We start from the raw sequence: 22,968 nt of genomic DNA, 5'->3' as shown, positions 1-22,968 counted from the left end.
ACAGCGAGAACCTCCTCAACCATGGTGCTGCAAAGAGTAGTGGAAGCGCTGTTGCTGCTGGGCATTCTAGCCCTCACGCTTCCAGCGACGATCAGTAGCGCTTATGAGCTGACGCTGGAAGGTGAGCTAGAATCGGGCATCAAGGATTGGTCCTGCAAATCGTACTGCAACAACTGCAACTGTACGGCCGAGTTCATCCCGGACGAGAACCTGTGTCTGTGCTACTGTCCCAACCCGACGGAAAGTGAGTATCATGCCACGGTTTTAGTGAAGGTTTTTTTGTATACAATGTTAAATTCTCTGCCTTTACACCGACCAGAACCGACCTGTTTCCAGTTCGTGCGTGAAACGAACAACATACTCGGCATCGAGTACGATCTGCAGGTGCGGGATGCGGCCCGCAGTGTCATTGGAGTGCAGCGAAGCAAACGTGACACCCCGAGAATGGAGCGAAAGGCTAGAAGGAAGGAGCGCATGGAAAGACGTAGGGAAATGCGGAAAGAGAGGAAAATGGTAAGTGTTTAAGGAATGTTTAGTTTTTGGCTGCTTTAGGATTGGACTGATTTTAAATTGATCCCTTTTTTTACAGAACCGAGGTGTGGTGGCTCCCGCTGCTTAGAAATCGCCATCCATCGTAAGACCATCAAACTGGTCATACATAAGTGTAAAAATAAATACTTTAATTACTATACCAATAAAAGTAATGCTTCTGGATATCTAGATATGTCCAGAATGAATCTGAAAGTGTATTTGTAGTTGGTTGATTCCATTTGGTTCTGAATTTGACCAATGACCAAAAGAGTCTAGGAAAGGCTCTTGTTCGCCCACATCAAACCGTACTTGCAAAGGCGTGTCGTCTACATCCTATCAAATGTTCTTATTCGTAAAGGAATACATTCTTTGTTCTATATTGTGCTCGTTTGGCACAACCTGTTAGAGACCTATGCCTCAGCGGCGGATCTAACGGTAGGCGGACTAGGCGGTCGCCTGGGGCCCCGCCGATTTAGGGGCCCCGTAGATCGCCATTCTATAGTATAACGTATGGACAGAGTACTAGCGACAAGGGCCCCCGGAAGGATGGCCGATGGGGCCCCTAGGCTGGGGAATCATTTACACCCACCCCCCCCCCCCCCCCCCCGTCAGCAAAAATTTTAGAGTCTGCGACTGATGATCGAAGTGGGCCTCGACGGCATTTCAAGTTTACTGTTCAATCTCCCAACAGCAAGTTTAGTGCCGCTTCCCCCCCCCCCCCCCCCCAACAACACTTCCCATTTACAGAGGGCCTCAACTCGTCTTTCCGCCTAGGGCCCCCAATACCCTTGATCCGCCACTGCTATGCCTACATTAGTCTCTAACAGGGTTGGTTTATCTAGAATTAATTCGCTCACTTACAACATGATTGTCTTACCTGCATAAGGGGAAATAATGGTCTGTCCATACTTGTGCATATGTCCATTGCTAAACCCAAGACGAGTGCATTAATCCCTGCATAAGATAGCTACACCAACGGACCAAAGTTGTGAGATGCATGAAGCAACTTAATTTATTTCATAAAAAGGATAATTTGTAACAAAATAACCAATATTCTGGGAGCTTTTTTATTTGTTGTTTTCTAGTAATTGTTGATCATCGTTGGTTACTGCTTGCCTATCGTTTTACATATGTTTAATTATGTCTATATTTATGACATTTATCTTCAACGCCAACTGATCGGACGTTCAGTTCCGCGTATTAGTAGTGATCTTGCGATCTTGTAGAAACCGACACAGGTGCCAATTAACTCGTAAGATTAATGAGTCTATTATTATTTCGAATCAGGATGAAATTTTGGCAAAAAATGGCATTTTGTAGTCAAATCCATTCTTTCGTAGTGGCAGATTCATAGGAAATTGAAGGGTAATAATAAAAGGGAAAGGTTTAAGGCATAGGATAAATTGGAATGAGACAATTAGACATTAAACACATTAGTTTTTTGATTATTTATTTATTATTAATTGATTCATGGAACAATATATGTTCTGCTGAATGATCCTAGCGGATTTATTTGCATAGAAAACGATCTGTCTTTAACAATTTGTTGCGAAGTGTTGAAATTGACCAGCATGTCGACCAAATCACATTTGCCTACACGAGCATTGATCGAACGATTACTAAGATTCAGGAGGACCTCTAAGTTTCGCAAGTTTAAGCAACACAGATCGATCGTTTTAGACCATATTGTTAATTGCAAACTTAAAGGATACATTCTCCAAAAAATACAAAAAATAAAAAATTTAAAAAATAAACTTTCCTCGAAAATAAATGTCAATAATTTATATTTTTGAAGGAGTAAGGGAACTGCAGTGAATTTTCAAGGTTATCTTAAGTTCTTCAAGCTAAAAACAAATCATACAGCAAATTGATCAACTAAATTAAGAATGATCTTCATTTTTGCGAGATCTCGTACAAACAAAACTTTTAAACTAATGTGTGGTGTACCATAAGGAAAAAAAAAACAAAGACAAGTACACAGTTTCTCATACGCTGACCATTTCTTTTCCCCGCGATCCCATCCACACCCACCACAAAAAAAACCCTTTTCTTGCTTCATCTCCTTAACAAAACCTGCAAGAGCAAAAACACACACACACGCACATGAGACAACCGAACCCCGTGGGAGACGGCGGGCGTCTTTTCCACGCGCCGTGCCAAAGACATGCCGTTTTCTCAAACAATCGCAGGATTTCGCACCATCCAAACGTGGCCAAAATCGGGAGGTCCGTTGCGTTGCGAAAGGTCATCCAAACAAAACCTTCACCACGGAACGACGGGCACCGTGGGGCTGTGTTTTTCCTTAAAGCCCGGCCTGCTCGGGGCGCTGCCACACCGAGGTAAATGTGCCTCGTTCAGCAGAACCGATCGCACTTCGCTACCGGAGGCGGAACAGACACAGTCAGCAGAAAAGGTGCACCACCAGCGTGGCAACAGAAGGATGGGTACGGACATTGGGAGAAAGTGGTCGCTGGTGGCAGTATTTTCCATCGGTAAGTGAAATGGCCTGCGCGCTCAGCAAATTCCTTTCGGATGGGGAGTGCAGTTTGAAAAAACAAACACAGTGCAAACAAGACAAGCAATAATAAAAAAAATGCGTTCTCTTCTACAGCGCTGACTCTCTCCAGTGTGCAGGCCAATGAGGTCGTAACGGTGGATGAAAGTAACTGCAACATCAAACCGACCGTGATAAGCTGCGAAAAGAATAGTAAGCATCGGTGGCCTGTGCTCTGTCCCCGCGCTACCATTTGACTGATTGTGCGGTCACTCTTTTTTACGTTTCTCTTCCAGAGCTAGCGTACAGTGTGGTGGTGCCCGATTCCCATGGAGGTCAGATCGTCTTCAACCACAACATCGAACGGATACCGGCGACTAAGCCTCCGCGACCGACGCGCAAACGCCGACCCGCTGCGAATCGCGCCGAACGTGTCGGTGTCTTCCGTACCTTGCTGCGGGAGAAGGCCGCTGCGCTGAAGGAAAAGATGGCCCTGCTGATTGCTAGGCGACGGGCGCAGATGAGACGGCAGCGTAACCGCGTCAACAATAGAGCACGTGCTCGATAAGTGTGAAGTGCGTTGACAGGGGGAAAGGGTTGCACGCTCACACTATTAATTTATTTTGTCTTTGTTGACCGATTCCACAACCGAATTGATTTATGTGTTAAAAATTGTTAATCATTTTGCTGACTTTTTTTTCCTTTTACTTGAAAACTAATTTTGCTCCACAACTCAAGCTGAGCAAACAATCAATGTAAATAAATTGGACAAAAATATATAAAATCACACTTAAAGGGATTTGTGGTTTGGTGTGTTTTGGAAATCATTGTTTAAGTTACTGGGATGGTCGAGAAAGGTAAAAGCTGGATTCAGAATCAGGGCCAAGATTGAAACAGGTTCGAGATCAGTTCCAGGATCGGGATAAGCTTAGGAGTAAGGAACAAGATCACTTTCAGGACCGATACGAGTTCAAGATCAATTAACGAACTACATGGGGGTTTTCATGGATTCTGTCGTATTTGGCATGCTTTCTTGACACTTTCACACTGGAAGTGATTATTTTGGCGCGCTAGTACTAAAGCTGTCACTTTAGTGGATCTTGTGTAAAGGGAAGTAGATTCTATGGAAACCTTATTCGACTGGCACATAAGAAATTCCAATTGGATTCCAAATGAGCCAAGACAGTGCGTCAAAAGTATCGGAACCCTTGAAGGCCCCTGCAATAGAATAACAAAAATTGTTTTGCATAGCCCGTTAACCGTGCCTAATGAACTATTTAAACAAAAACGTCAAAGGAATGTTGAGCTCCTTTAAAGCAATCCTTTCATCTAACGGTTATGGTATTGTGGACCATTCCTTGTGAAGATATAGCAAGTTCCAACAGTGATAGAACTGAATTAAATTGATTAGATTCGTTTAATTCTACTTCTTATTTAGCCATTACAGCTTGTTGGCCACATGTTGGCCTGAATCGAGAACTTTTCTCGAACCATTTTATCAAAGTTTCTTCATCCTCTTTACCGCTAAATCAAACGCGGTTCTTACAATTTTCTCACAACAAACGCTTTATGAATTAGTTTCGAACCAACAAAGACACTGCTTTGTGTCGCTCCCGCTTGATAGCAGACGCCCTCACCGGCACCGTACATATATACAAATTGTATTTATACAACCGCATGTCAACCAAACAACGTGAAGCAACGTGTCAGAAAAGCAACAAACTCACTTTTCGAAAAAAGTAACACTTCTAGCTGAACAACACTAAGCCCTTCAGCGGGTGCCAAAAGTGGAACCAGTTGCGTTTAAGAAGATAAATGAAGCCACATCAAATGATACACTCTCTCTCTCTCTCTCTCTCTCTCTCTCTCTCTCTCTCTCTCTCTCTCTCTCTCTCTCTCTCTCTCTCTCTGTATATGTGGAGCTACGCAAGCAAGCAATCAGGTAGAACATTCCTTTCCACCGGCTCTTACTAGGCCACTGGTTTACAATGCCGATACGCGGCCGCGGGTTCGTCGCTTGTTTTGTAACCTTGAGATACTACTGACGGTACCAAAAACGTTAGGTACGAACGCTAACCGGGACAAAACAAAAAACATAAACCGAGGCGAGGTACAACCTCGTAGTGGAAAGTCTAAACATGTTGGTGCGATGATAAATTTCCGCGAAAACAACGGACACAAACCAACCGTGCTACTGGTTTGGGTACCGTGCTGCTCACTTAGTCTACAGACCTGCAAGCGACCACAATGCAGCTACAGCGACGATTTTGTCTTTTACTTGTTGGGGCGGCCTGTCTAGTACTGCTGGTGTCACTGCACGTGGATGGTAAGTGATTGGAAGATTGGGGCGAAATAATTCGAACATGCTTACAACGTCAACGTGCTTTTGCAGTGGTTCAAACGGCATCGATTTATGCGCCGGATTTCAACGACAGCAGTGCCCACTTCCTCGATCAACAGCGATCCTGTCGCGATCTGTGCAGCTTCTGCCCAACGTGCAATGGGTTCTACTGTGGGGAGGAGTGCATCTGCGAGTGCAGTCAGGATCCGACAGAGCGTAAGCCTATTTAACCACCGCTGAAAGAGCTCTTTTGTTGATCGTAGCGACCTCAATCTCTTCCCTCTTGCCACAGACGCTAAGTGTATCGACAAAATCAAGGCCAACAGTGAACAGCTTGGCCTGGAGTACGATCTGTTCATCCAGCCGCCACAGAAACGATCCACCCGTACCCGATTCGGGCGGCGGGTTAAAACCACACCGGCCGAAACGAACGACAGTGGAAAGCTGTCCGGTTTTCACAAGATTCTGTTCTCAAACTTTGCAACGGCTAAGAAGGTCACCGTGCCGGAACAGCCCCAGCAGGAGGCCATCGGTAGTACGGTGATGGAAGTGGCATCGAGCGATACGGCCGTCCAGGAGGATCGGATCGGCAAAGATCCGCTGGAAAAGTCCGAAGTTGTGGAGCTTTTGTTCAACTGATATGGCTAGCACAATCGAAATGAAAACCGAACTAGTGTTATGATTAATTCTTACTTTTAAGGAATAAAGTTTTACATTCAAAAGATCAATTTGATGTTCAAAATGCTTTTTTACAATATGCCTTAAAAAAAGGAAAAAAAAAAACAATAAAAACTTGAATTAGAGCGGGCTTTGTGTTCTGTTACTAGTGCAACCATTCTGGTAGTGTTCTGTATTTAAAGCATTTCTTGCCCCAACTCTATATACGGAAATAAGTGCCCTTATGCGGCAAGAATTAAACCAAAGCTTCAGATATCTTCTAAAAAGGCTAGACTCCACCACCAAACAGACACGTAGACACGTCCGTTTCGGTGCGGATAAGCGGTCAACTGAAAACCGGAAGAGTTATCAACGATAACTACCGAGTCCTGATTGTTCGTGCCAGCGAATGGCAAGGCACGTTTGAGATAAATCACTTGGAAGCGGTATAAATTTAGCGTGCACAACGCTACTCCCGGCTTGTTGTTTGCTCACTGTTTGTACGACTACGAACAAAAACGAACCATGATTATCTATAGAAAGCTTCTGACCCTTTCGCTCGTTCTGGGGGCTGTTGGGGTGAGTGTTGCATGGGGACTACCGAGCAAGCGGGCGGCTGACGATGCTGGCGAGACAGTTTCCGCCGCTGGTGAGAAGGACGACTACAACCCACAATGTCTGCCGCTGGAATACTTCGACAAAAGTAAGTTGCGATAGCAATATTATTCTAGTTAGTCAAACAGGGACTAAAGTCAGCTTTCTCTCTGTTGCAGTTCAATCGGAGAAAGAGGCACGGGCCAAACGTGACGAGAAAGCAGTCGCTGTTCCCGCTGAGGAAACGAAAGACGGAGCGGAGGACGAAATCGTTGCCCAGCCGGGGTTTTTCGTGCCAGCCCGTAGACGTCGGCCGTGCTTCGGTCGCGGGCGAAACTTTACGAAGGATTGTGGCCCCGGTCCAAGGGTGCGTAACTGGCGGCGGAGACCCCTGTGGAGGCGCTTCTGATTGCAATCAGGTGATACCTTGTTTCTTTCCAGGCGTATAGGGTGAAAAACTTTGTTATGGCAAAGCCTCCAGCTTCTTCTCCTCCACCTCCACCTCCTCCTCCAGTCACACCAAAACCACCCCGCAGAAAACCCTAGAACACCCGCCAATGGGTTAAGCATTTTCCTCTGGCCGAAATAGATAAACTTACGGTTGAAGCTTGCGTGTTTTGTATGTTTATTGCGCTGTTTTCCCCATACCGCCTTTCGATTGCCATTTCATCATACGTGCCGTTTATCGACGCTTTCCTTTGCCCTTCTTCTGGCCAGCGCTCGACGAGGCTGCGGCCTGCGATTGTTCCTGCGGCTTGGCCTGTCTGCTTTTCAGCAACGGAATGGTCTTCCCCAGATGCAGCAGTATGCTGTCCCTCGTGGCGTACTCCGAGTTAAGCGGTGCGCCATCATCGTTACGCAGCTGGACGCGAATCCGACCGCGGCATTGTAGCTCCTGGAACGAGAAGCAAACGATCGTTAGCAAAAACACTTTCACTTCACCCCGCGAACAAAATGTGCTCTCTTACTCTGCTTCGCTCTCGTGGATACTGTTTCAACTCAACCAGCACGTTCATGTTCAGCGCCTGCAGTACGTCGCGTATTTCCTGCGGCGATGGATCGTCCACGCAGCACTGTTTCGGGATGCGGCGCCCTTCCTGGCGCGATTTCTTCCGGTTGATGTACGCCGGATAGATGCAGACCCATCGTTCGCGGTCGCTGTGCTTCTTGTCGGGTGACCAGGGTGTTAGGGGCGGCGGTCCCTGCATCCGCGAGCCACCTGGATGACCCGGATGTGCATGCATGGTGGCCATCGCTGTTTGCTAGTAGTTTGTTTGACTAAATTGCACGGTATTTCAGTAAAAATACGAGGTCCAGCACGTTCTCGTCGCAGAAAAACAACATTCGAATACACTCGCACTGACACGTCGTCGTCAATGGGTATTATTTTGGTGTCAAACGTTTCTGAAGGGAGCGCCAATGACAACAATACTCCCTTCAGCAGCGGCACTGACAAAACACAGGGTGGCTAGTATAATTAACATGTTGTTTTGTGCAAAAGACCTTTTCTGATACAACAAATCATAATTTACGACTGTGAAACTCATTTAATGGATAATATGAGAATCATAATTCAATATAAGGTCTTTCATAGAGGAGAAAAGCTTCATTACTGAGCCACAAGCTATATGAATTTTGTTTATCGTACAACTGTCATAACGTCGCTCCCCGTTCAACAAAGAGAGTCCCGTAGAGATTTGCAGTGCTGTGATAAAGAGTGATAAAAATGGTACATTTACTGCCACATTTTCGATTTATTTGAATGAATATATTAACCTCTCCTGTGTGTGTGAGCGTTTCTACATACACCGAGAAAGCAGCTGAGAAATGGCTGTGAGAGAATTGACAACCGGTTTCTCACGCTGGTGTGTGTAGAAGCTCTGAAAAGCGCCGAGATGAGACTTTTAAAATGATGTTGAAAAAATCCATTTTAATCGCTAAAATGAAATCAAAAAAGTTTCTTTTACTTTTTAATAATATTTCTACGATTATTAGACGGCAAAAATGCAAACTATAATTGATCGATCGCTATAAACTACCAATTCAATTTTTTCTCAGCTCCATCGTTCTTTGCATGCCGAGGAGAATTCTCTCACCGAAAATGCTGTCAGTCGCTGTCAAAGCATGCTGTCAGTTATTTTCTCAGCTGCATTCTCGGTGTATGTAGAAACGCTCTGTTGCTAATTCCTCCCCCACCTTTCATCAACCGAATCTGACAGCCGAATGTGGCTCGTTTACGTCCAAAATACAAACCCCTGCACACACGGTCGCTCTCTTTGCTGCGCGGACCACCATCCAAATAGCTGACAGTGCGTGTTTAGCAACAAAATAGAGTGCCATTCTGCTTACTCACAAGTGTGGACTCTACCGCGAAGGTGTTTACGTTCATTATCATACCGTGCCACGGTCTGCATCTCGTGTACGAACAGCAGCAGAATTATCGATCGAATCCGGCCTGAGACAAAGGCAAAAAATAGCCCCAGTCAACTCATCTCCATTGCGGACAACTGCAGTGGAAGCTGCGGAAAGGATTGGTTTGCCTCACGGTCTGCGACTGAGCAGCTATCGATCGGAATTTGCGCTACCATAGTGTGTGGTGGTGATCTTGAAAAAACTTCTACCCCTTGCTCGTGTCCCGCATTGAGAAATCACCTTGTGGCATCCGGTGGAAGCGGTTGCAATAAAGTTTAAACAAAAAAGTAAGGTCGCGACAAGTGTGTGTGTGTGCGTTTGCAATAGAGAAACCCGTGATCCTTGGACGAGTCGCGATGAATATGCATGAATTGTATGAAATTATAGAAAAGTGTCACGACAAGTCATCCCAGAAGGAACAGGATGAGGTAAGTCGGCCGTGCGTCCGCCTTTGTGTCTTTGTGTGTTCTCTGTGGGGTTGTAGAATCGTCCTGCAAGCAAGCCTTGGATATGGGAGAAAGCAATAAAATCGATTCGTTTCTTTCCAGACGCTGCTGCAACCATTTTCGTACATCCAGCAAATTCCCGGAAAGCAGGTCCGGTCGAAGCTAGCGCTAGCGATAAACCATTGGCTACACATTCCGAACGACAAGCTGGCGGCGATAAGTGAGATTGTCCAAATGCTGCACAATTCCAGCTTGCTGTAAGTGACTCATTCCGTTTCCACGCCCACTTGTTTTCCCCTCCCCTGCCTGCTTTGATGGTTACCCGTGCGGCAGGCAAATGTGTTTACGCCAACGGAAAGTGTGCTGTGCGACGAAAAGCAGCATGAATGTTGTTTGTTTATGTTGGCCGCATCTCCCGTTTCTCGCTTTTCCCATCCCAATTAACTGCCACGCACTTAACAAACTGCCCGTGACTAATGAATGTTTTTTTTTCTTCGGCTTTTCGTGCCTGCCCCGCCCTCACTTGCACGCTCCGTGATGTGTGATTCTCGATGTTCTATTTCCAGCATCGACGATATCGAAGACAATTCTATCCTTCGCAGAGGCATCCCGGTGGCGCACAAAATCTACGGCGTGGCGAGCACGATCAATGCGGCCAACTATGTGCTATTTTTAGCGCTGGAAAAGGTCCAGCAGCTCGGCCATCCGGATGCGACGCGGGTGTACACGGAGCAGCTGCTGGAGCTGCACCGTGGCCAGGGTATGGAGATCTACTGGCGCGACAACTACGCCTGCCCGACCGAGACGGAGTACAAGCAGATGACGATACGGAAAACGGGCGGCCTGTTCATGCTGGCGATCCGGCTGATGCAGCTGTTTAGCGAGAATCGCAAAGATTTCACCAAGCTGACCGCGATCCTGGGGCTGTACTTCCAGATACGGGACGACTACTGCAACCTGAGCATGAAGGAGTACTCGGAAAACAAGAGCTACTGCGAGGATCTGACCGAGGGCAAGTTTAGCTTTCCGGTCATACACGCGATACAGACGCAAAAGTACGACAAGCAGGTTTTACGTGAGTATTTGAGGCCCGTGGAAACACCGTTTTTGGACCATTGCCAAATGGGCATGCGGCGTTCTTTGTCTTTTTGCGAGAGCGAATAATTTGAATTTCCCCTTACCAGACATTCTACGCCAACGGACGCGCGATGTCGAGGTCAAGCGGTACTGCATAACGTTGCTGGAAAAGTTGGGCAGCTTTCAGTACACACGTGACGTGCTAGAGTCACTCGACAAGGAAGCACGAAAGGAGGTAAAGAAGAAGAAGAAGGGGCACGTTCGCACGATACGGTGCACTCGAAATTGTTTGCTCATTCTCGGCGTTTTGAATCGGCCTCCCCCCCGAGCGCATGGCTAATGTTATTTTAAACTATCGATTCATTCGCAGGTGGAAAGTCTTGGACCGAATCCAATTATGGAAGCGTTGCTGAACGATTTGCTCAGCTGGAAGCAAGTTTCCGACGGTATGACGGTAGATGACGACACGACGCCACCATAATCAGCTTGTTACATTTAAGAAGAAAAAAATGCTAAGGAACTCTTTTAATAATGCGGAATTTTGCGAGGAAACCCGATTTCAAGTTAAAGAAAGCCGCTTTAGATCTTGCGTGAAAATGAACGTGAAATTTCGGGCTTTTTTTGTGCTATATTCAGGCTACTGACCATTTAATATTTATAAGAATATGGCTTATCATATACCAAAAGAAAGAATATAAATTAAATGCCTTTGCGTGTTATTCTCCGCTGATCATTATTTTTTCACCGTGAACAAAGCGGAAAATCCCAAGGGAATGCATTTAATTTATTATTTCAATATATTTTATATTTTATAGAATATATTAGCTTTTGATGTACGAAAAGCCATATTCTGATTAATATGTATTGATATATATCAATAAAAACCCGAAATGTCACTTTCAATTCCACTAAAGCTCTGTAACTCGGGCTTTAGAATGAAGCCAATTCTTAGTCGTTTAATTGTAGGCGTAGCGCGCTTTCCGGCTGACCAAAATGTGAGCGACAATAAGTATAATAATAGTGGAGGTGTTACTACGGACTCATACATTATCTTCCAATGCGGTAAAACCATGGTAGTATAGCGAGCATAGCAGGTTTTTCACTTTAAACGTGGCTGTTGGCACACTTTCTTAGTAAAACATGCACTGCAATGCACTGCTCTTTACACGTTTCAACTATTTCTGTAGCGGCTCATAGAATGGTTACAGAAAATTCGTTGTTAGAACAAAATATGACTTACAATTGATAATATGGAAATAAGATTTTAAAAACGGCTAGTAGATGTAAAGCTTGAGCTAGCTAGACAAATCATGTAATTGCATGCCCAATATGTTACGTAGCATGGCCGTGAGGCTCGAGAAACCGTGCCAGCTATCTGAAATTAAGAGACAAACTACGCTAAAATATGTGCTGTTGCATTCATGTCCCCGCTAACAGTAGCTATTCTATTTCAGCACGTTGCAGTCAGTGCTGTAAAATGTCATGAGAATCACCATCGAAAACAATGAACATATCCGTGGTAGTTTGATATTCAAGCCGAACAAGCCGAACGCGACGTGCAAGTGCTTGAGTCAAACCCGATACTCTGTCTGACAAGCTGAGCTTAATGCCGGCGCAAGCATAATCACGTTTTTTTTCTGGCTGTGCTGCCAAATGCCACTTTTTCAATCACCAACACTTATGACTGAAACGAAGCTCAAAACAGCTCACGCACACAACTGAGATGATCTCTGAGGTGAGACTCAAACAGTTGGTACACCAATCACATGCTTGGTGACATTTTGTTTTGCACCCAACTCTTGGTCACTCACATGGTCATGACATTTTCAGTCGGTGATAATCACGACATTTTGGAATATACTAGGCGTGTGATCCCAAGCAACAAAATGATAATGGTTTCTCACTCTGTCTGGTTTGATGGTCTGTCGGGCCAAACAGAGCGATAAAAACATGTTCATTTTGCTGCTTGGGACCACTCGCACGCACCGCATATCGCCCATGACTATCCTGATGATCATCGACAGAAAATGTCGCAACCAAGTGACTGACCAGGTGTTGGTTGCAGAACATGTCACCAAGCACTTGATGGTCGCAACAACTGTTTGAGTCTCACCTCTGATTAGCACAGTAGACATGATTTTGTTTCAGGCGAAATTTGGTATAGTCATAAGTGACATTTTGTGAATTTTGTGTGTGTGACAGTGAACAAAATCATGACAAAGTGCCTGACCAAGCGTTGGCTGCTAAAATGTCACAAAGAATGTATTGGTCACAACAACTGTTTGAGTATCACCTCTGATCACCACAATTGAGTACGTGACGCTGACATGTCAGCATTTTCAGTCACAATTTTTATGACATTGACAGTAACATTTTGCTGCACTGGTTGCAGTATTTTGAGGGAATTTATTCCTAGCCTTTTTAAGCTTTCCCTATCACCCTTTGCAAACACAATTGGTATATGAATGTTAAAGGAAAATAATTTTAATGGAAATGGCATTTATGTGTGTGTGTGAGGGTGAGAGAAACGAATTGCCAAAAGCTTCGCAACGGCCACAACGGCTGTGTTGTGGTACAATCCTACGAAACGTTCTCCAAGCAGTGTATGCAATCAGTGTAATGCTGTTATCTGCTTCTATTTAGTGTAAGCGCAGTGGCCATAGTGAAATGATCGTATTTATTTAACATATTTTAACTTTCGTTTTCAGTTTGCTATATATTTTGTACATATAGGATTATATTTCGCTCAAATGTTGCCCAGTCCAGGGGTGGCAAATGCGCAAATTGGAGATTATAAAGGTTAAGCAAGCGATTGATAGCCATTGGTTTCGGATCGTCAATTTCGTTTGTCCTAAGTTATTAGGTGTAGCAGCGTTACGATAGAATTTCACAAACATTGCTTTCGATTCGGTTATGGCTTGTATTATATTATATTTAGTTCCTGCATGGGTCACGTTGTGTGGTTTTTTATTAGCACAATTAGCGTAGCAGGAAGGTACGGAAATGGAAAGCGTGGAAATAAATCGGATTAGTTAGTCATATAAGGGATAATGGTGAATTGTAGTAAGATGAAGGGAAAGGCTTTTGAAAAACTGTTTGTGAGAACATTCTGCCATTGAAAACCAACCGTTTAATCCGTTAAAACCGTAATCACCTTCTGCAGTGTGTGATACTGCTGAGTAATTGACCATTCACTCCTATTATTGTTAATGCATTTTTATTGCTGCATCAGATCACTAAACATTATCTAATTAGAGACCAACGAATCTTCCTTAGTATGGTAGGCATGGTAGGGGTAGTGGAGCAAACGATGCGTTTGTTCTTTGCTGTGCACCGTGTTAATTGGTTCGAACAAGTATAGTTTAAGTCAAAAATGCACATACAAAGCCAACGAATACTGCTAAAACTCATTGCGATCTAATATTGCGAATCCTTCTGCCCTCTGTACTACCGGCTTTGCAAAAGAAATGGATAAAACAGTGCTTTGCATGGCTTGAATTTAGAACTGTACCTCACTTTACACGTATGAAAACTAGGCGCAAGCGAAACTAGCCGCGTAACGTATTCAAAACAACGAAGATGTGATTGACAATAAGCTCCCCAGCGTCATCGTCGTGGGGTGAATGAAAAGATAGGAATCAAATCTTTACTAACCACTATCATCCTCCAGTGTATTGCCATATCAAACCACAACACTCGTAACGTATAAAACCGTACAAAATGTGTGAGAAATTTATCATCCGTTTTTCGTACCCAATGCTACACGAGTTCCTAGCTCTACAACCAACTTACCGTTCGGCCTCTCTATCGTACAATTAAAATACAACATTAAATAATGCACTCATTCTTCCCTAACCGGGTGTCAGTTACGCTGTTTTTTTGGTATTATCATTCACATATGCCGTTGTTTCATTGCTTTTTTCGTCATCTTTTCTGTTGTCTATCGTTTGTTTGTTCTTGTTCTTACTTCTTTCTTTTGCCGTACTGCTCTGTCTGTTTTACCTTATCGTGTTTCTTACTTTACATATTATCGTTTATAATTTTCTACATTACTTTTCTCTTCATCATTTGTGAAGCTTAGGCTATAATTTTGAGTTACCGTTTCTTTTCCAACAATATTGCTTCTTTTAATAATCTTTTGCATCATGTTACTATTTTCTTTAGCGTTTTGTTTACACTCGCATCCTACATACAGACTATCACGTTCTTTTCAAACCTGTCCCGAAGCGTTCCTTCTTGTTCGATCTGCCTTTTGACTAGCGTTCTCTTAATTTTGTGTTCCATTCTGTACCTTTTCCCCGTTTCTGTACTAAATGAACCGGTTATACAGTATTAAGATTCTCTTTTATAGAGCGTTTTACCAACAATGGGGCAGGAAATTTAAAGAATTAGGCAAAACATAGTAAGATCACTTTTTAAAACCAACTTTAAGGAAAAAGGCGTTAAATATGGTGTACTTTTTCTAGTTCTAGTTCCTAGTGTTGGTCCGTAACGTAATGTAGAACCGTTCCGATCGAGACTATTCAGACATTTTGGCTTACCAGAGGCAACGAGAAAAAGTATAGAACGAAACGAATAAATGCAAAACATATCGCTTACTTCCCACTTCAAACTGTGTCCGATTTGTGGGATTTAATTAACCTCTTCTTCTTCTCCTCTCTTTTTCTAATCAACATCAAGAAACAGGAAAGAAACACGTCGTGCGTTCCGAAATCAGTTACTCGGTAATCATGTTCTGAAAGTCGTTCAGCGAACCGTACGTCTCTGGGTCTTCCTGCCGGTGCACGATCTGGGGCGGTCGCGGCAGTGCTAGCGGTACGGGCAGCAGCTCCGGCATCACCGAATGATGCGTTATCAGTGCCCTCAGGGATGTAAACTCTTTCGTAAAACCCTGTAAAAAGAGAGGGAGAGAAAAAAACAAAGTACGCCATAAGTGACAAGAAGCGATAACGCCGGAACCGGAGTAAGTCAGTCACAGTATGCTCGTACCTTAATTTTATACCCCCGTATCGTTCTTAGTATTAGATAGTGGGCCACTTTCGGGGCCGGCGGCGGTACACGTAGCGACAGCGCGAAGCAGCCCGGTTTGGTTGTGCTTTGGCGCACCAGGAATGCGCCCGGGTTTTGGCGCGAAAGCACCTCGAGCGAAATTTCGCGCGGTATGCCCGCCTGGAACCAGGGCGCCCCTTTCAGCTCGTGCTGTTCCTTCAGGCTGAGACTATCGTTGCGCAGCGGAACGGCCGGTGGGTAGAGCAGGGTGGTCGCCGTATGATTGTAGCGGGGGCCACCGGCATCGAACAGTATGCTGGTTCCCGCCGCACCCAGCGACGTTCCCGGCGTGAGCGGACTTCGGATTGTGCTGCTGCCGGCGGCCATCGTCGGAGTGGTGGTGATGGTGGCCGATGTTGCCGAGCCGGACAGTTTGTTGCTGTTGCTGCTGCAGGTGGTGAACACTGTCGTCGAGAGCGTCGTCTCGGCCGTGTCGGCACAGATGCCCTCGTTCACGTACCCGTCCGAGATCGTCTGGGAGGAGCTGGACGAGCTCGACGGCGAGGACGAACTGTGCACGAGCGGTCGGCTATCTTCGGCCGTCCTAAGGATACCCATCGTTAGTCGTTTCACCTGCAAATGAGAAGGGCATGGTTTAGTGAACCGATTTTTCTCGGACGCTAACCCTGCAACACAGTACCAGCGGGGGCTTTTCGGTCAGCTTGCGGCAGGTGTTCAATTCCGTCGGTGAGTTTTCCTCCTCGGAGCTGTTGGCGGTGCGCGGCACATCCAGCAGGTTGTTGGTGGTGCGGTGGAAGAACACGGTCGTCCCTACGCTACCGCCCGTACCGCCCGGGCCGCTGCAGATGGTCGCTTTGGCCGTGCGGCTGGTTGGTGTGTGGCTGGTGGACAGAGGTGTCGCCGTGCCCATGCCCCCCATCAGCCGGGGCAGGTTGTTTGGTGTCGTTTCGATCTGGTTGCTATTGATGGCGGTGCAGTTCATATTTAGCGGGATGTCGTGCGGTTATGTCGAGCTCACATCACAAGCCGCCGTTCTGTGCTGGGTGTCTGGTGGTGGAAGGTGCCTCACAAGCTGTAAAAAAAATGTTGTAACATAAATTATTATACTTTTTAATTATTTTCTCAGAATCTCTTTGTCTCTAAGGAAGACATCTCTGCCTAAGGCTTTGCTGCAGTCTGTGTAAGATAACGCTAGAGAAAGGATCTGTTTTGAGCTAACATTCATTTTGACACAATGTAATATTATTGACATATTTTGACATGCTCTGCAACTCTTTGATGTAGCGTAACCCTATCGAAACATTAAGCCGAAAATAGACAAACTTTGGAAGAGTTGAAGTTCAAAACGAAGGTCTGTTAGTTGAAGATCCTGTCACTGCTGTTAAAAACTTAAGACTAGAGATGAACAAATCTCATTCAGATTCATACATCTAAATGAATCTTCATAGAGAATCTTTGAATCTCAATCTCAAATATTAATATTTAAGAATATTTCACGATTCATGGATCTCTAATGATTCATCAATATTGAAAGAAAAAGAACCTCACAAGATTTCGTGGAGCTTTGAGATTTATTGGAATCTTGAAAGATTTATGAGTTTTCAGGGATTCAGAAGTTTATCAATGTTAAGAATGAAACAAATTAGAGACTTATGAAATCTTTGGAACTTCATAAACCTTTGAATATTCGATTTGAGATTAATTCACTTGAGATGAAATAATCAACTCATCACTGAAGATGTATATGGATTAATCATTGCGAACTATTCTTGACACACTACGCTACTTAAGACCATTTCGGTCCTTGTGGGCCAACCTTATCATTTGCTAGACAACGAATGACCATATATAACATAAAATCGTGAAAGAGATAGCATTCTGCTCAATAATGTTGGGAATATCGGATTGGCAAACGACACCATCAACCAGAGAGCAGAAAGACCAAGAGCGAAAAGTCTATTAAGTAAGCAGTACATCACCATAAGTAATCCAGCTCCCGTTAAATTAGCTAATGAACTGCATTAACTCGAAAGTCATACTGAAATGAACGTCTCCCTCTATTGCGAAGTATTGCAAGCCCGTTGCCTTTACCTCCACTCCAATTAATTAATTTAACTCAATTCGGCTACCATTTCCCCTTCAGCAGCACCTATCGAAATGGCGTGTCACTACTCGTTTGCTGAAATGTGAAACCTTTCCCACCACCCATCACCACCTAATGGCCTTCAGTGTCAGGAGTCACATTAGTGGTTACAACGCTTCCGACGTTTTCCCAACGCCAAAGAGAGAGGGGAAGCACGCCCTTGCTTCTAGTTCCGTTTAAGGTATTGGGGCAAGTTCCAGACGGTGGTCATTCCGGGTACTGCTCCAATCAATCATCAATCATAATTATCGGCAGAAAAACCTGCAAGGCAAATACACACCAATCTCTGCTGTTTAAGAAACCGGTTGGAATATCCGGCTGTGCCATTTTGTGACATGGCCATGGTTAACATGTAAGCGTGGAAACGGATTCGAATTCGTACCCTGCCAAATGTGCAAATAGTTCATTAGAGGAGGAGCCGCTGACTGAATCACTTACCGAGTGAGCTAATAGAAATGACTTCAAACGACGAATCCGGCACCCTGCACGCTGCGGAAGGCCCACTGAAGGGAAGGCACTTACGTTAATTGGATTAATGCTTTCGCCCAACGGGAGCGCGCGAGAGAAAAGTTTTTTCGCGCGGAACTTCTCATGCGGAAGCTTTCCGGTTGTTTGATTACATGTTTCAAGGATGCATTTAAGACATTGAGTAAATGCTCGTTTGAATTTCGTTATGGGTTTTTACATTGAATTCATAGTAACCGGGCTTGTAATGCACGATTGTGCTAGCTTAATTGCATTTCATTCAACTGCAATTGCACTCCCATAAATCTTCCCCCAATTCCAAGTTCACCGATCAAGGCACTGGGTGAAGTAAAATTACAATCAAAAATCAATCAGCTCTCCACTACAAAGCGGAATCAGAATCGAATCCACGATGATGGTGTAAAGCGCCGTTTAACCGTTTAACATTCAAGCCCTTAGCTTCTTCTTCAGACGCTAAATTTCGTGAATTTCCATACACACCATTGGAATGCATCAGGCAAAGAACGAACGTCTGTGTCTGTCTGACAACACGGTCGGGGCGCGCACAGCATCTGACGGAGCACTGGTGCTGGTGGTGGTCCCCCGACCAACCGGCCCAGACGCTAATGGTATTAATTTATTCGATCCCGAGGTGGCGAATACTGTCTAGATTTCATTACTTAGCGAAAGTGTTCGCATCCTTGCGCTTGCGGTCGTATGCGTCCATGACCATTGCTGCACGGGCACGTGGACCGATCAACCGACGAGATGGATAACCGTGCGCTTGCTGGATGTTTAAGATTTCCCTCTAATTAAAGCCATGCCGTGCTGTGCGAACGCCCAATTGTAGCCATTTTCGCAACAACTTTGGTCATGCGATTTGCACCGAAAGCTTGGCAAAGTTTAAATTCTAATTTGCTGATTATTTGCCTAATTGATGATACATCCCTTTGGCCGCTGGGGTGTCTACCTACCAGCTTCCAACCGCCAAAAATGCTTGTCGCACTGGAATGTAACAAACAAATCCAGCCACTGGACACAAATTGAATCATGCACCTAATTGCGGTATTAGCCAAACTTGTTAGCCCTCCACCAGCAGAGAGGGCAGCTTAGTATACAGTGTAAAAAGGGGACAAGCCCGCACAACCTTCTCCCTCTTTTAGTGCTGGAAAAAGGGGGGGATATGAAAAATCCTCCACAAAAACTCTCTCGTAGACTCCCGTAGCTCCTTGACCTTCTCAATGGATGGAGGGAAACTAATTTAAAGTTTCTTTAGTTTTTGGAGTGTACATCCAGGCTCCGCTTCTGGCTGGATGCTCCTTTACCTCTTCTTCCCCTGCACAGTAAACTGGTACCATCGGGTTCTTCAGTACCCCTTTAAACCCGACCTTTGAGTGAGTGAGCAGAATGCGGCAACAAAATTGCAAATTGCTGCAAAAGTTGCATTATGCTGAATGCACCGATGATTCAATTGGCAATTTCAAGTAACTTCAAGGGGCAGTGTTTGAGCTGAGGGAAAGTACAGAACGGCTCTTTAGGAGATATCAAATTAATTTGATCATAAATTTCTTCTCCGCCAGCTTGAAACCTCATCGCCTTACCTGGACAGCGCTTTGTCAACGCACTGCTGAAAGGGCCAAGGGAAGATGATTCTGCAGTACCCACTCAATCACGGAGCAGCTGGCCTGTTTCTCTGTGAGCAAGTAAAGAAGAAGAATGTCTTCCTTTGCTCTGAGAAACATATTTGACACGTCCTGTGTTCTTTTACAAGAAAGCTTGGGCAGAGGCTGCACCCGGCAGCACCCGGCAAACCACGGTAACCGATTACGTGCTCGTGTTCTGGCTAGCTTCGCTGCTGGCAAGATGCTGCTAGCCGTTCAACATTTGTTCAACCATTTGTTTGTCTGTGACCTACTGGTCACTGCATACTTTTAGTAACATCCCATTTGGAACCTAGTAAAATTCGGAAGGAAGATCGGGTGGTTACAGGCTGACGTTCCTCGGTGCTGTTCTGTTTCTTTCTTCCTATCTTATTCATCCTTTTTTTCGGAAAGGCTAAGCTGACGTTTAACAGTACAACATGCTTTTCTCCGGAAACTCACCGGAACGGTTTGCAAGGATACCGTTCGTAGGAGCCGGGTACATCGAGTCGGGTTGAATAAGTTTTGCATAATAAATGCATGCCAAGTTGTATGTGTGTGATTCAGGGAAGCAAATTGAGGAAGGTTGCAGCCTTGCGAAACGGAATTTAATAAATATCTCTATTCGAAATTGAAATGTAATTGGAGTTCGATTTAAGTGACCTGGCGAGAACGATATGTTACTATTGTAGATGACTCCATGGAAGGAACGTCTTGAGCGAAACAAATGCTTAAAACTTAAGCTTGCTTAAACTTAAAGCTTAAACTTAAGCCTTTTAAAGTTGCATTTTTATTTAAATTGTTTCAAAACATGATTAGAAACTGACAAATGCTAAAAATCGCTAATATTTCTCGGAAGTTTACGCCTACAAGTATGCAATTGTATGATTTAAAAACATTTAAAGCATAATTTTGCATAACTGTAGGCGTTTAGCTAAGAGCAACGATGCGAGATGAACCGGTTGAATACGATGCTTTGAACAAACTTTCCACAATTTCCATTTAAAATGTTCATTCATGTCAAAATCAAACTGTAAACATCTCGGCTTAATGAATTCGTTTAAATTGTATATTTGCTTTTTTTCTGCAATGGTAAATTATATATTTCAATCACGAACTAAATTATTCCGCTGTAATTAATGTGGTTTACCATGGGCACAGATTAAACCGAGTGCATTCAAATGTACGTGATGATGCTCACTGTCGCGCACATTGTAATGCATGCTACGCCGGCACATTCCAGTGAACGAATTTACATCTAGAAACAGCGGGCACGGCAGCTATCCTTTCCCTTTTCCGCTGGATAAAACCCTCCAACGTACGCAGATGGCAAATACAATCGCATACGATGATATGTATATTTTTACACAAATATTACTCACAGACGAATTTGATTCCGAACTTATCCTCCCGGTGCGGTGCCCCGTTTTTGGAAAGGTAAACATGGAAACGCAACCGGTTAAACCTCCCGCCAGCCGCGTGCTCAGCGAAATTGATTCCAATCCGGTACGTGATTTATCTGCCGATAGGCCCGGGCCCCCAGCCCACCCCACCAACGCATTGTTGTTGTTGCCTTATGGTTTGTTGCAAATATATCTTCTCTCGTCCAATTTTTTTTTCGCCAGTTTTCCCATCCCAATCCGTGCCCTTCAACCAGAACGCATCAATGAAAACATCAACCCTCAGAACGGGGTCCCCCATTACTCATGCTTTCCCTCATCACTTGAGCCAGCAGGCAGTGCGAGGTCTAAAAAGGGTGCATGGATAAGAAGATGGGTTCGGTGGGAGGGGGGGGGGGGGGTCAATCGGTTGGAAAAACCAATTCACCAGAAACACATTCCACGGTGGCCCGGAATATCCATTCCACCCGTTAGCCATTATTGATTCAATTCAAATATTTTTATGCGTGCTTTCCCTTTGCGATTCCATTGCATGCGCACACATACACACACACACACCAAGAATCATTTGGTATGTGCGGCTTGCTTCCTTCCTTCCACCTGACAACGATCACATAAGACTGCGTGCGTGCGTGCGTGCGTACACCGGCCGTGGTTTGTAATCGTTTACCGTGCGTTTGAACACGCGCAGGATAGAGGGTCGGTTCGACAGATAGCAACACGTGATAGAATCTGGACAGCAGGCACGTTCGTCCTGTTTGCTTAACGCGGGGTTCATCCGTTTGCAGCCGCCGCCGCCGCCTTCTCGTAGCTCGTTTGTTTTCTCACCTTCCTGTGTTCTGTTCGGGTTCGTGCGGAAAATTGATTTGGGGGAGCTGGTGAGGATGATGAGGAGTTAAAGGGGTTTCGTTTTCCAATTTTTAAATCCAATTGATGATGAAACGTGTTGGATTGGAAGTTCACGAATGCTTTATTTCCAGTAATGGTAAAGGAATGTATTATATCGTACTAAACATGGACATAATCTGTATCCAATTGGTTCTAGTTTTCTACTTTGCGATGATCACTTCTACTTTAAGCCACTGCCATCTGTCCACAATCTGTGTACTAACACAATGTGTCACCTGTGAGTTCGCACTCTAAGCCTCTCCTAGGCTCTGTGGCAAGAACCAGTTGATGTTTGCACACCCCGTACCCATCAGCGAAACCTGTAGCGCACGTATCGGAATTAAAAGGACTTTCCAGCACAGCAATCCAACAACCTCTACCGCTCCTATCGAAGCGCCCACCCACCCGGCAATGATTTATACCCAAATAAACACGTACCCAAACAGACGCGCAACATGCGTGTATATTTGCCCTGTATCCTCTAGCCCCCTCTCATTCCCCTGCCCTCCTACAGCCGCTAAGTACGCCAGTTGGCCAGTGTATTTCGGTATTTTATTGATCCTTCCTCGCCCATTTGCCAGCCAGCCAACCATCGGTGGGCCTAGCCGGTGGGAATCAATCTGTTAGCGTAACCCGCTAACCATCACCAACAAATACCGATACGGATACTCTCCACAACACGCACAGTTCATTACCGAATCTGAAGGGGTGTGGGCAGTTTCGTGTTTAGAATTCAATACCCTTTCCGGATCGATCTGCTCGGTCCGTCGGAGTTGGTTCGAGCCAACCAGAAGGTGACCAACCAAGCTTCCAACGCACACGGAGAGGCGTGTGAGAATGTGCTGTGCCAGTGTCGTTTCTGTATGCTGC

At 44.9% G+C, this 22,968-nt stretch overlaps 4 protein-coding genes across 4 annotated transcripts; 2 read left to right on the top strand and 2 right to left on the bottom strand.

Annotated features, from left to right (window-relative positions):
- The first annotated feature begins 4,864 nt into the window (after positions 1-4,864).
- On the top strand, positions 4,865-6,085 carry LOC120951661 (uncharacterized). The gene is made up of 3 exons (XM_040370473.2): positions 4,865-5,351; positions 5,418-5,582; positions 5,659-6,085. Exons 1-3 carry the CDS (start codon positions 5,273-5,275, stop codon positions 6,003-6,005), a joined length of 591 nt encoding a protein of 196 aa, XP_040226407.2. The 5' UTR covers positions 4,865-5,272; the 3' UTR covers positions 6,006-6,085.
- Positions 6,086-7,218: 1,133 nt separating this feature from the next.
- On the bottom strand, positions 7,219-8,005 carry LOC120951662 (signal recognition particle 19 kDa protein). The gene is made up of 2 exons (XM_040370474.2): positions 7,586-8,005; positions 7,219-7,512 (listed from the first exon to the last, which is right to left on the bottom strand). The coding sequence occupies exons 1-2, from the start codon at positions 7,868-7,870 to the stop codon at positions 7,300-7,302; spliced, it is 498 nt and encodes a 165-aa protein (XP_040226408.2). The 5' UTR covers positions 7,871-8,005; the 3' UTR covers positions 7,219-7,299.
- Positions 8,006-8,913: 908 nt separating this feature from the next.
- On the top strand, positions 8,914-14,421 carry LOC120948362 (terpene synthase). The gene is made up of 5 exons (XM_040364602.2): positions 8,914-9,457; positions 9,578-9,732; positions 10,042-10,550; positions 10,660-10,787; positions 10,923-14,421. Exons 1-5 carry the CDS (start codon positions 9,386-9,388, stop codon positions 11,031-11,033), a joined length of 975 nt encoding a protein of 324 aa, XP_040220536.1. The 5' UTR covers positions 8,914-9,385; the 3' UTR covers positions 11,034-14,421.
- An 81-nt stretch (positions 14,422-14,502) lies between these two features.
- LOC120948361 (EGFR adapter protein-like) lies at positions 14,503-16,615 on the bottom strand. Its single transcript, XM_049605956.1, has 3 exons — positions 16,242-16,615; positions 15,542-16,174; positions 14,503-15,443 (listed from the first exon to the last, which is right to left on the bottom strand). The coding sequence occupies exons 1-3, from the start codon at positions 16,542-16,544 to the stop codon at positions 15,270-15,272; spliced, it is 1,110 nt and encodes a 369-aa protein (XP_049461913.1). The 5' UTR covers positions 16,545-16,615; the 3' UTR covers positions 14,503-15,269.
- Between the last annotated feature and the right edge of the window lie 6,353 nt (positions 16,616-22,968).

Source organism: Anopheles coluzzii, chromosome 2 (assembly GCF_943734685.1).
Source record: "Anopheles coluzzii chromosome 2, AcolN3, whole genome shotgun sequence".
Classification (NCBI taxonomy): domain Eukaryota; kingdom Metazoa; phylum Arthropoda; class Insecta; order Diptera; family Culicidae; genus Anopheles; species Anopheles coluzzii.
This window is presented reverse-complemented; position numbering and strand designations above follow the sequence as displayed.

Bases quoted from the DNA above. Each gene is read 5' to 3' on its own strand.
- LOC120951661 (XM_040370473.2), top strand. From the start codon at position 5,273: ATGCAGCTACAGCGACGATTTTGTCTTTTACTTGTTGGGGCGGCCTGT. The intron at 5,352-5,417 runs GTAAGTGATTGG...GTGCTTTTGCAG, and splicing joins GGTGTCACTGCACGTGGATG to TGGTTCAAACGGCATCGATT. The intron at 5,583-5,658 runs GTAAGCCTATTT...CTCTTGCCACAG, and splicing joins CAGTCAGGATCCGACAGAGC to ACGCTAAGTGTATCGACAAA.
- LOC120951662 (XM_040370474.2), bottom strand. From the start codon at position 7,870: ATGGCCACCATGCATGCACATCCGGGTCATCCAGGTGGCTCGCGGATG. The intron at 7,513-7,585 runs GTAAGAGAGCAC...TTCTCGTTCCAG, and splicing joins ATCCACGAGAGCGAAGCAGA to GAGCTACAATGCCGCGGTCG.
- LOC120948362 (XM_040364602.2), top strand. From the start codon at position 9,386: ATGAATATGCATGAATTGTATGAAATTATAGAAAAGTGTCACGACAAG. The intron at 9,733-10,041 runs GTAAGTGACTCA...TTCTATTTCCAG, and splicing joins CTGCACAATTCCAGCTTGCT to CATCGACGATATCGAAGACA. The intron at 10,788-10,922 runs GTAAAGAAGAAG...ATTCATTCGCAG, and splicing joins ACAAGGAAGCACGAAAGGAG to GTGGAAAGTCTTGGACCGAA.
- LOC120948361 (XM_049605956.1), bottom strand. From the start codon at position 16,544: ATGAACTGCACCGCCATCAATAGCAACCAGATCGAAACGACACCAAAC. The intron at 16,175-16,241 runs GTACTGTGTTGC...TCTCATTTGCAG, and splicing joins TGACCGAAAAGCCCCCGCTG to GTGAAACGACTAACGATGGG. The intron at 15,444-15,541 runs GTACGAGCATAC...CTCTTTTTACAG, and splicing joins TACGGGGGTATAAAATTAAG to GGTTTTACGAAAGAGTTTAC.